Genomic DNA, 13,184 nt, shown 5'->3' with positions numbered 1-13,184 from the left:
GTCTCGGGTGACTGTCTGTATGGAGTTTGCACATTCTCCGTCTGTGTGGGGTTTGCACGTTCTCACCGTGTCTGTGTAGATTTCCTCAGGGTACTCCAGTTTCCTGCCACAGACAAAGATGTGTAGGTTAGGTGGATTGGATACACTACATTGCCCCTTAGTGTCAAAAGATTATAGGTTAGGGAGATTAGCAGGGTAAATATGTGGTGTTCTGGGGATAGGTAGTGGGTAAGCTGCTCTGTCCGACAGTTAGTGCGAACTCAAGTTTATTTATTATTTATTTTTATTAGTGTCTCAAGTAGGCTTTCGTTAACACTGCAATAAAGTTGCTTTGAAAATCCCCTATTCGCCACACTCTGGCTCCTGTTCGGGTACACTGAGGGAGAATGGGCCGAATGGCCTCCTTCTGCAATGTAGGGATTCTATTCATTGGGAACGTGCAACTTTTTGCAACTCTGGTTATCCACGTGGTTTTAACCTGTTCAGAGAAATCATTAGAAAAAATCCTCTTCTAACTTGTATGAACATTTAGGGACTGATTATTTACCATTCCCAAGCAGTCATGTGCACTTGGGAAATCAGTACAATTCCCTCTCATTTTCCTTCCCTTGTGGTAGTAAAGAGAGATTCTGTCGTATCCAAGTGATTTATCTTTACAGGTGGGGAGGTCTTTGATAATGATTAAACGCACACCTGGGAGCAAGCTAACCTCTCTCTTATGCTGAAGGTGTAGATTGACGGGGAAATTTGTTCTCCCAATACTTGTATTAACAAGATCCAAACACTATTCCCGAGCAGGGTGGCTAGTGAGGTGCCAGTACTCCTGAGGTGGGGGGGTTTCTGATCAATGTCCAGCGACCCCTGTCACAAAGAGTACTTGAGTGTACACATTGGATGAGGAGGAAGTGGATCACTGTTGGACTTGTCAAACACCCTCGAGGCTTTCTACTTCGGAACAATTGCTGACATAAATTTGGGTGAGGGGCTGCTGGGGGCAGGATTACTTCTTGCACCGAAGCACTTGGTGACATTTCCAGGGTTTGCTGTAATTTAGCAAATAGAGGGAGTTTAGCGAAGGTTTAGCAGGCTGATTCCTGGGATGGCAGGTCTGTCACATGAGGAGAGACTAAGTCGGTTAGGATTATATTCCTTGGTGTTTAGAAGAGTGAGGCGGGGATCTCATAGAAACTTATAAAATTCTAACAGGATTAGATAGGGTAGATTCAGAAAGAATGTTCCCGACGGTGGGGGAGTCCAGAACTAGGGATCATAGTTTGAGGATAAGGGGTAAACCTTGTAGAGGTGAGGAGAATTCTCTTCACCCAGAGGGTGGTGGATGTGTGGAATTCATGACCACAGAAAGTAGTTGAGGCCAAAGCATTGTTTGATTTCAAGAAGAAATTAGATATAGCTCTTGGGGCTAAAGGGATCAAGAGATATGGGGGGAAATGGGGATCAGGATATTGATTTTGACGATCAGCCATGATTATAGTGAATGGCAGGGCAGCTTGAAGGGCTGAATAGCCTAGTCCTGCTTCTAGTTTCTATGTTCCTATATTCCTATTTACATTTTAGTGGGCAAGTGGCAAACAGGGCACAATTTGGGCACCTGTGACAGTTTATAAAGGCAGGTGCCACCGAAAGATTTTAAGAGCTTCTTTTGGCTCTGAAGACCTGTGATTTCCAACCAATTTAAAACTGCCAATCAACTGTTGCTCATTTCATTGATGCTTCTTGCTTGAGGCTGTTTATTCTTCCCCGGCAACACTGGATGCCAGTCATATACCGATGCTCCGAATGTCTAGTGTTACCATGGCAGCACTGACAGGAAACCTAAAAGCTGGCATCGCGGTTGTTACTGCCCTGTTAGAATGCAGGTATTCATACTTGGGGAGGCCATTCTGGCATCGACCTTTACTTCCAGCTCAAAGTTCAAAATTCAGAATGGAAGCAGGTTGGACACAAACCAGGCACTCGATTGATTTTCCACACTCACCGATACAGGGATTACTGGAAAAAGCAACTGAAACACGCCAGAATACTTTGACTCATAGAAGCCCTACAGTGCAGAAGGAGGCCATTCGGCCCATTGAGTCTGCAACGACCACAATCCCACCCAGGCACTATTTCCGTAATCCCATATTTACCCTGCTAAACCCCTGACACTACGGTCAATTCAGCATGGCCAATCAACCTAACCCACACATCTTTGGAGTGTGGGAGGAAACTGGAGCGCCCAGAGGAAACCCATGCAGACATGGGGAGAATGTGCAAACTTCACACAGACAGTCACCCAAGGCCGGAATTGAACCAAGGTCTCTGGCGCTGTGAGGCAGGGGTGCTAGCCACTGTGCCGCTCTAAACTCCACTGTCTGTGTTTATACACTCAAAGAATGAGAACTGAAAGAACTCCTGGAGGATAGCCAGCACCTGTTTACCCATAAATCAGCACATCCAGGTGATAGAGGAAGCAGTGGAGGGTCAAGATGCTCTTATTTAATACATTAACAGTACACTGTGGCAGTCAGGGCCCTGGAGGGTTCAAATGCTGGTCTATCCCACGCCCACTCGCCTATCCCAACTCTGCTGCAGTTTAAGGAAGAGTGCTGTAACCAAGCTTGATTTGTTGAATGCTGTCCCACTGACAAATGGGCTGTATCCACTTCCTCCGGATCGCATTTCCTCTCTGCTGCCAAGCTTTACGTAGGGGCATATGTCATCAGCCACTCAGAGTTGATTAAACAGCCTGAAGTGGACCTGAGGTCAGAGCGCATTGTTATCTTTGAAAACTGCTTTGGATTGATCCCATGCCCCCTCATCCCAGGATTACTGAGTGATTAACGAGTCCATCGGAATAATTTTTTTGATTTTGATTTGATTTATTATTGTCACGTATTGGGGATGCAGTAAAAAGTATTGTTTCTTGCGCATTATACAGATAAAGCATACCGTTCATAGAGAGGGAAAGGAGAGAGTGCAGAATGTAGTGTTACAGTCATAGCTGGGTGTAGAGAAAGATCAACTTAATATATGTAGGTACAGTAAGAAGTTTCAACACCAGGTTAAAGTCCAACAGATTTATTTGGTATCACGAGCTTTCGAAGTGCTGCTCCTTCATCACTCACCTGGTGAAGGAGCGGCACTCCAAAAGCCCGTGATACCAGATAAACCTGTTGGACCTTAACCTGGTGTTGTGAGACTTTTTACTGTGCCCACCCCAGTCCAATGCCAGCATCTCCACATCATAATATATGGTAGGTTCATTCAAAAGTCTGATGGCAGCAGGGAAGAAGCTGTTCTTGAGTCGGTGGTACATGATCTCAGACTTTACAATGGCCAGGCCAAGTAATTTCAAGTTTTTCTTCCCAGTTTTATCAGGGTGGAGTTTGCTCCTCCAATGTGGGTCAGATACCTGGCTAAAACTCATCCACTTTCTAAACAGATGTGAATTTGTTCATTTGCAGCAAGTATTTTCTTGTTAAAGGTTACATGCAGCAACAGTAGATTAGGAACTAGACACAGAGGGGTGGGTGTTAGTTGGCAGAATTGCAGATAAAATAATCCACAGGGAACTGAGCCAGCATTCTCAGGAAACACGTAGTAACACCTTCTTCTTACCAAGGTGTCACTGAATCTACAGCTGGTACACGAGAGCCCTCTTGCTGTCATCTCCAGTTTGCCAGCTCCACTTACAAACCTGATGGCATCGAATCCCTGCAGTGCAGAAGGAGGCCATTCGGCCCATCGAGTCTGCACCAATCGCAATCCCACCCAGTCTCTATCCCCATTAACCCATGCATTTACCCTAACTAGCCCCCTGACACTAAGGGGCAATTTATCATGGGGCCAATCCACCTAACCCGCACATCTTTAGACTTGTTCGTAGGTGTCTTGCAAGCTGTGTCACCATGTGAGGACAGTGCAACCCTGCACTTCCACAGGGGCCTGAGCCTTTCAGAAGCCCAATTTGATCCCGAATCGAACATTAGAACAGGCCTCCAGTAGGACGAATATGATTCCTGGTCGACATGCTTAGCGATGCAAGAGTATTTGGCAATGGTGTCATGTTCATGTTTCATGCTGCATTCTTGTGCATCTTTTGGGGAAAAACAAACTGGAATTTAAATGCAACATCCTAACTGGGTGAAAATAAGTTCACATTTGGTTAAACATCTGTAAATTTTGAGACCAGGCATCTAGTTACCAGATATGATATCCTGGCTCTGGCAGGTATATTGTGATGGCAGATAGGCAGTGTTTGAGTTTGCGTCTGTTCTGCTTCTGAAGACATTGACCAACACTTCGGTACAGTTTCCTGGATGGATAGGTCTGTTTGATGTCTCTTATTTTGTAGGCAAACATGATAGTCACAGATAGTAAATTAATGAACCATTAGATAATCTGTTTAGGTTGAAAGAGAAACATTGACGAGGACATCATGAGGTCCATCAGATGTTGGCATATTAAACCCATCCGAACAACACTAAAGACAACATTCCATCAGAACTTATAATACGTAGTGGAGCTTAAGTCGACAAACATCTGACTCAGTGGTGAGGTGACTGCGCTTGGTGTCAAGGCAGCACTTGTCCAGGTGTGGCATCAAGGAGCCCTAGCAAAACTGGAGTTAGTGGGGATCAGGAGGAAAACTCTCCACTGGTTGGAGTCGTAACTGTCACGAAGGAAGATGGTTGCTGTTGTTGGAGGTCAGCCATCTTAGTCCTGAGACATCGCTGCAGACAATCTTCAGGGTGGTATCCTATGCCTAACCAAATTCAGCTGCTTGATCAATTACCTTCCATCATAAGGTCAAAAGTAGGGATGATTGCACAAAGTTCAGCAACATTCAGAACTACCAAAGAACTCCACGTCCAAATGCAGTAAGGCCTGGACAATATTCATGCCACACAAGTGCCAGGCAATGACCATCTCCAACAAGAGAGGATCTAACCATTGCCCATTGACATTCAATGGTATTACCATTGCGGAATCACCTACTACCAAAATCCTGGTGATTGTCATTGACCAAAACAACTGGACTAGCCATATAAATACTGCGGCCAGAAGCACAGGTCAGAGGCTAGGAATTCTGCAGAGAGTAACTCATCTCCTGATTCCCCAAAGCCTGTCCATTCTCTACAAGGCACAAGTCAGGAGTGTGATGGAATACACTCCACTCGCCTGGATGACTGCAGATCCAACAGCACTGTGAAGCTTAACATCACCTAGCAGAAAACAGCTTATTTGGCATCTCACCCACCATCTTAAACAATTACTCCCTCCTCTCCCTCCACCACCGATGAAGCTAACTTGACTTATGTCCACATTCACACTTCAACAATAAACAATAAATTGGGCACCTGAGAACATTTGGGGCACATGACATGCCCCATCATGAGACGATCGGAAAAAGGGGGAGATAATCAGAGGGCAAAATGGTGAGATCCCAAAGTTGTGTTTGTATGCCACAGAGTCCCTGCTTTAAGATGTTTGGATGAAATGGATTCCTCGTTGTTACTCCAATCCCCAATTCTGACTATTTTTCCAGCTTGCTGTTACCTGATTCTCCCGCCCATTCTCTTCATCGCGACATGGGCCAGGAGTTTTCAGATGCCAGGATTTCCCTTTCCCCCATCTGAAGGGTCGTGCTTCCCCACAGCCAATTAATGCCCTAATGAGCATTAATTGATTGGGGGCTGGGTGGGAAATTGCCCTCATGTAGTCACTAATTGGCAGCCAAGGCCTCAACTGGGGCCAGGGCTGATGGGCCGGCTTAGACCCAGCCTGCCCTACTGTAACATTGTGAAGAAGGTGGTGAGTGTCTGGAACGAGCTGCCAGAGGCAGTAGTTGGGACGGGTACAATTTTGTCTTTAAAAAAGCATTTAGACAGTTACATGGGTAAGATGGGTATAGAGGGATATGGCCAAATGCGGGTAATTGGGACTAGTTTAGCGGTCAAAACTGGGCAGCGTGGACAAGTTGGGCTCAAGGGCCTGTTTCCATGCTGTAAAGAGGTGGCTCTAAGAGGTTGGAGTGGGTGGTAGGAAGACCAGCCAAGGAACTTTACAGGCCCCTCCCTGCCTGGCAAGCCACCGAGGCGGTGGGGGGAGGGGGGTGGTGGGGGAATGTAAAATTCTGCCCAGTTATTCACAGCACTAAAGGAGGCCATTTGACCCATTGAGTCCATGTTGGCTCTCTCTGGGGCAACACAGTCAGTCCCCATTCGATCCCCATGGTCCTGCAGGTTTATTTCCTTCAAGTGCACATCAAATTTCCTTTTGAGTTCATTGATTGTTTCTGCTTCCACTACCCCCGTGAGCAGCCGGATCCAGATCATTACCACTCTGTTTAAAAACGTACTTCCATTCAGTTCCCCTGCATCTCATGCCCGGGGCCTCGAATCTGTGTTCTTTAATCCTTGTTCCATCAGCTAATGGGCTGCGTTTATCCTTATCTACCTTATCTCATTTGTTAATGTGTTGGTGTCATCTTCAATAACAGCAGATGTTCCAGGTTGTGTTTAGGAACAAGTAGACTGTGTTTGAGTGTTATACCAAATAAACCTGTTGGACTTTAACCTGGTGTTGTTAAACTTCTTACTGTGTTTACCCCAGTCCAACGCCGGCATCTCCACATCATGTTATAATTGACACAGAGAACTTCAGGACGACAATTTGTTTTATTATTTTACTGAGGATGAAAAATGAACTAACTCTGCACGAACCAGGAACTGCAGCTGGGACCTTCTGACCCGACACAGTTCAGAACAGAAATAGCAGGCTCATTCGATAGGCAATCATTTTTACAGAAAACTTTTTGCACAGTAGAAAGGGGAGATATTTCCTTGTAAGTGTCGTATTTTTCTGCTATGTTGCACATAAAGTCGGCATTGAGCTTTCGGAGACAGATTAAAGATATCTCTTTATTACATATTTCCATTTCTTATACCAACCATCTTCCTTAAATTGCTCCTTTGGTGCTGAAACTCTTGAGTTGTGAGTAGTCAAAGATGCCATTTACACAGAGCCCTGCCCGGTGGTACTGAGGGCTGAGCAGCCTAACTAGGGGTACTTACTGGATCAAATTCCTGGAAGAGTTACGATTTCCATTAGTTTTAAAGTTTTTGTGTTGCCTCCCCACCATCGTGAAACTTAGGCTCTCAGTTCAGCTTTGTGGAGGAGCCAATAGAATCCATATAGCACAACAGGAGGCCATTCGGCCCATCGAGTCTGCACCGACCACAATCCCACCCAGGCCCTATCCCCGCAATTGCACACATTTACCCCGCTAATCCCTCTAACCGACACATCCTAGGTCACTAACAGACCATCCATATCTCTGTGTTTAAAGTTAAAGTTTAAAGTTTATTTATTAATGTCACAAGTAGGCTTACATTAACACTGCAATGAAGTTACTGTGAAATTCCCCTAGTCACCACAATCCAACGCCTGTTCGGGTACACTGAGGGAGAATTTAGCACGGCCAATGCATCTAACCAGCACATTGTTCAGACTGTGGGAGGAAACCGGAGCACCCGGAGGAAACCCACACAGACACTGGGAGAACGTGCAGATACTGCCCTGACAGTGACTCAAGCTGGGAATCAAACCAGGGAACCTGACTCTGTGAGGCAGCAGTGCTAGCCACCGTGCCACCCAAATATAACTACAAGTATAAATTGAAGACACCGTAGATCTTTCTATCAAGTGTTACTGGACCCAGCTGGTTAAGGGCGGCACAGTGGTTAGCACTGCAGCCTCACAGCACCAGGGGCCCGGATTCGATTCCTGGCTTGGAGCACTATCTGTGTCTGTGCCAGTTGTAATTGGCAATGCAGCTCGATTAGCTAACTCAGCACAAACCCATGTCAACCTTCATGTATATATATAGTTCATTACCATAACATGCAGTGCGTTTGCCAACTGAACCCTCAGGACCCATCTTAGAAATTGCAACATGAATTGAAAAAGGTTTATTTCACAATCTAAATGTTGATAGATATCTCGTTTTGCTTTTACAGGGAGCAAAGAATGCCTACAACGGGCCGTGTGATGGTCGAGACTGCAGCGCGGGTTGCAAATGTTTGCCAGAGAAAGGGGCAAGGGTGAGTGAGAAACAATCAGTTTTTTTTGTTTCTGTTCTAAGGAATGTCCAGATTGGGTTGAGTGCTCCACAATGTCTATTTGACCAAGAGATCACTGACGTTTTCAGTCTTACCGCAGCAAAGTCAGACTTCAGCCAGATCAGAATAAAAGCTGTTTAGGAACGAGATTTAAGCATGCACGGCTAGCCAGGTAAGAGCCCTGACTTCAGCTCAATGGGGCCTCAGTGTCAGATGGTAAATTGTTGCTTTTCTGCTGTGATAAAGAACCTTTGTTCCTGTGTTCCACACTAAGCATGCATGTAAAGGTGGAAGACTTTGAAAAGTTGATGGACAGATGGCGCTGCCCCGGTAAAAACTTACACCTCCAAAAGCAGCAACGAAAAACCAGCCTGAATAAAACCCTACTGCTTCAAAGTGACTGAGAAAGTCATATTCTTCTTTATCGATTTAAAAGAATTGTATTGATGTTTGCTTCTCTGTGGATATTGGAATACAGTGGCCTCACAAGTGGCATATCCACAACGTCACAAAGCCTGGTGGTGAATCTTTGCTACGTCGCTGGGCTGTGCGACAGTCTAATTTGAAACTCCGAATTGTGCCATTTTTATTGAGATTCTTAGAGTCGATAATAGTACATTCTGGCTCAGTACCTCAATGGACTGAGTTTTTAAAAGAGGTCAGAGTGTATTTTAGAGGCAGGCGGATCTGGAGCTTGGCATTGGCTGTTTCCGTGCTGGTCCACAGCCATGCTTCTACCCACAAGCCATTTTGGGAGACTCTGGTTCAGAGTCGGATCATACCCCATTCCCGTGTCGACTCGGGATTCCCAATCAGCATTGTGAACAGCCCACTTTGGTGTGGACCATGCCCAATGGGCAGAGGGCTTGTGGTCGAGCCCAATGGAACAAGTGAGGGAATAATGGCGGCTGCGGGCTACTGGTCTCCCTCTGGAGTGGCTTCCCCCCACGATCATGGCAATGCAGCTGGGGCATTCTAAAAAATAAATTTACTTTCCCTTGTCCATCACCATCTGCATCCTTCCAAAGGCAACTCCCGCCTCAACCGGTGGAGCTATTAACCTCTGAACCCTGGAGGGCCTCCCATTGGCCGTCCAGTGCCAGGGACCCACCTACTGTCCCTGACTGGACAGCGAGCCTGCTCCCTGAAGCTTAATTGGCTGAAACTTCCAAAATCACATATCATACGGGGTCGGAGCCTGGAACGAAGCCCCCTGGTCTGGTTCCTGACACCTGGTTAAAACTTTAGGACACTAATTATAAAACACAAGCGTTGGTTAAGAGTATACCATTCCTTTGAGAAATGTCACCATGGTGCCAAAATTCTCATTTCGCCTTGGACACATCTCAAGAGGGGCATAATATTGAATATGCTGACATCATAAGTAAGGATTTTGGCAAAGAAGGAGGAACAAGGAGATTGCTACAGATTTCAGAGGATTAATCAAATGGGTAGATAGGTGTAAGATGCAATCTAATGCAGATAAGTGTGAGATAATAGATTGCAAGAAGGGAGCATACACTTAAAATCAGAACCAGGCCATTCAAAGACGATGCCAGGAAGTTCATCCTCAGAAAGTGGGCAGTGGAAATCTGGTACCTTTTTTCCCCATAAAGCAATTGAAAATGTCTAAACTGAAATTAATAGATTTTTGTTAGGCATGGATATTAAGGATAATTATTTTAAGAAGGAGGCATGGAATACAGGAATAACCAAAGCATTACAAATTAGTACCAGGCTCTATAGTTTTTAAATGTTGTGGTTGCCCTGTAGAACATTAAAAACATCAGAATACATTCCTGGATAATAGAAACCATCGTTATGTGGAACTACTTGAGATACTGGCTGTATTTTCACTGGAACAGAGAAAGCTAAAAGGAAAATTTAGTAGAGGTTTTTGAAATTATCAAAGGTTCTGATGGGTTGAACAGGAAAGACAACTTGCTGTATCTTGGGGAGTGTAATAAGTCTGTGGAGGTAAAAGTCCCTTCACCAAAATCCCTTTATTTACAACTCGAAGAGGAGTACACAGAGTGCTAGCAGTTAGCAGTCTACCCCTGGGGGTGTCAGAGGAACTGACACTTCCAGTTAAATACAAGGCAAAGACTCCATGATTGACCCCACAATTGAATCCTTAATCAAGGAGTTCACACTCCAATAGGCCAACCTCAATGGCCTGATTGAAGTCATTATAGAGATAATCAATTTAGAATTGTCACAATTATTTTGATGAGTGTGTTTGGGAAGAATTTCTTTACACAGAACATGGGATATTTTAGCACACTGTGTATTTGAGGTAAAGACAAGAGAAAAACGGATTCAAGTTTGAAGTTAAAGAAAATACAGTACTCTGGGGAGAGAGTGGGGCAGTGGGATTCAGTTTAGGTTGCTCTTTCCATAACAATATTGGCTGTGGCTTCCTTCAGTGTTCCAGACCACTGTGGTTTAGATGTTGACTGAGTCATGGAACACAGGTCACCACAGGAAGTGCAAAGCAGAGGAGAATTAGCCAATTAGTTGTTGCATGCCTCCTTTTGGCTTTTGGCAGATGCCAATGAAAAGATAGCTTCACTGATACCTTATGATAAAAGCAAAATACTGAGGATGCTGAAACAAAAGTAGAAAATGCTGGAAAATAGAGAGAGGTGATGGCCTAGTGGCTCATCTCAGCTAATGTTCTGGGGACCTGGGTTCGAATCCTGCCATGGCAGATGGTGGAATTTGAATTCAATAAACAACATCTGGAATTAAGAATCTACTGATTACCATAAAACCATTGTCGATTGTTGGAAAAACTCATCTGGTTCACAACATCCTTTAGGGAAGGAAATCTGCCGGCCTTACCTGGTCTGGCCTACAGAGCCACAGCAATGTGGTTGACTTGTAACTGCCCTCCAAGGACAATTAGGGATGGGGAATAAATGCTGACCAACAAGTGACGCCTATGTACAACGAATGAATAATAAAAATATCAGCAGGTCTGGAAGCATCCGTGGAAAGAGAATAAAGGATTTTGTGATGAAATGCCATCCTGACTTGAAACATTGGCTCTATTCTCGCTTGACAGACGTTATCAGACCTGCTGAGATTTTCCAGCATTTTCTGTTTTTGTTAGCTGATGCCTTGATGGACAAATTGAAAGGTCAATAGTTGGTGGAGGAAATGCAATGGACAGAGATGATTTTAAAAACATTTGTGCTGTGCATGGGAAGGGGATGAGTAGAAGCCAACATACCCGTCTGCAAGAGATAGGAGCCTTCCTGATAAGCTGGAAGGCGATTGCATAGTGGTATTATCGCTGGACTATTATTCCAGAAACTCAGCTAATAATCTGGGGAGCTGGGTTCGAATCCCGCCACGGAAGATGGTGGAATCTGAATTTAATATCTGGAATTAAGAATCTAAAGGTGACCATGAAACCGCTGTTGATTGTCGGAAAAACCCATCTGGTTCACAAATGTCCTTTAGGGAAGGAAATCTGCTGTCCTTACCTGGTCTGGGCTAATGTCTTCAGAGCTACAGCAATGTGGTTGACTCTCAACTGCCCTCGGGCAACTAGGGATGGGCAATGTATGCTGCCCAGCCAGTGATGCCCAGGCCCCATGAATGAATTAAAAAATAAGCTATTTTAGTGCTATCAGTAGTGTGCTTCTGAACATATGGATTCCTCAAACATGAACCTCACTTTATACCAGAGATCTCCAAAGTGCTGATGTATGAGTATGGGTCTTGATGGATTTTTTGCGATAGTGATATTGAGATCTGTCCTGACTGAGGTCTCTTAATTTCAGTGCAAATCAAGGATTGAATCTGTAAGCTTTTTGTACTGCCAAGCAATGTACTGGTTGTCTTACTTTCCTCACTGAACTATCCGGGTGCCCCTGTAAACAATCCTTTACAAACGAAAGGTACCGGTCAAACAGTCAGAGCAGTCACACTGAAAGCTGATGCCTTTGGCAAACAGTGTGCTTCCCCTTATAGCTTAACAATTGTTCACTTCAGGCACTGATAGATAAAACAGTTGGGACCAGTAGCCTCAACAAGAGGAAGTGGGAGTGACAGACTTCCCGAGTGAAAACAGATAAGCAGAAACCTTTCTTGAAAGGGTGTTGTCAGAATTTACCACTGATGTCTAAAACAGGAGGAATCCTACTAATACGTGACCTGAAGTGACACATTGAGTTTTGGCCAGCGTCCTATATTTCCCATTTGCCAATATATTAGTTTAGGGATTATTACCTTAAACTTTTAGTTCCAGTGCTAACTTTATGTTGTTGGGATTTCAGCAATGTTCACCATTGATGCGAGAAAACCAGCTATGTTTTAATGAACCCATCAGGGAGAGGCTTTGTTAGATTGGATCAATCAAATTTAAGTGAATTTCCTCGATAAATACTGAGGAGAATTAATATTAAGACATACCTGATTTAGTAATACACTGACCTACTCTTCATGCATATATTCAGATCTTAAATATGATTCACAGAGGGAATGCTAAGCTAAGGTCAAATGCATCTTAATGAGGAACGCCATTGGCTTTGTTTCTTAAAGAGTTTCCCAATTATTGATTAATGAACATGATGGATGGATTCTCTGACCTTGCCCGCAGCTGGGATTCTCCAGTCCCGGTGCAATGAATGGAAATTTGGCTGAGCACTAAATTCTCAGTTCTTGCTGGCAGCGGCAGTGGGGCATGAATGACAGGAGAATTCCTTCTGATGAGTTAACACAAAAGGACAGGTAACCTTCTCACCTAAAGCCAGGGGGTGGCCCCCATGTGGAGGAACATACAAAGGCTTACTGAGAAACAACAGAAAATCAATAAGAAATTGCAGTGATGAAAGAGAACATCTAGATCATGGAATCATACAGCGCAGAAGAAGCCCTTCAGCCCATTGAGTCCACACTTAGAAACATCTGAACTCCCATCTAATCCCATCTGTCAGCACTTGGTCCATAGCCCTCAATGTTATGACATGCCAAGTGCTCATCCAGATACTTTTTAAAGGATGTGAGGCAACCCGCCACCACCCTCCCAGGCAGCGCATTCCAGACCATCAC

General features: G+C 44.6%; 1 protein-coding gene across 6 annotated transcripts in view; it reads left to right on the top strand.

Moving 5' to 3' along the window:
* The window catches only part of col4a6 (collagen, type IV, alpha 6), a 389,276-nt gene that overhangs the window by 117,540 nt on the left and 258,552 nt on the right, over nucleotides 1-13,184 (top strand). For all 6 annotated transcript variants that reach the window (XM_078211871.1, XM_078211872.1, XM_078211874.1 and 3 more), the window contains exon 4: nucleotides 8,022-8,105. In XM_078211871.1, the coding sequence (XP_078067997.1) occupies nucleotides 8,022-8,105 (84 nt within the window). The remainder of the gene's footprint in view (nucleotides 1-8,021; nucleotides 8,106-13,184) is intronic.

This window comes from Mustelus asterias, chromosome 4 (genome assembly GCF_964213995.1).
Source record: "Mustelus asterias chromosome 4, sMusAst1.hap1.1, whole genome shotgun sequence".
Lineage (NCBI taxonomy): Eukaryota > Metazoa > Chordata > Chondrichthyes > Carcharhiniformes > Triakidae > Mustelus > Mustelus asterias.
The sequence above is the reverse complement of the archived record's forward strand: the minus strand, read 5'-3'. Positions and strand labels throughout refer to the sequence as shown.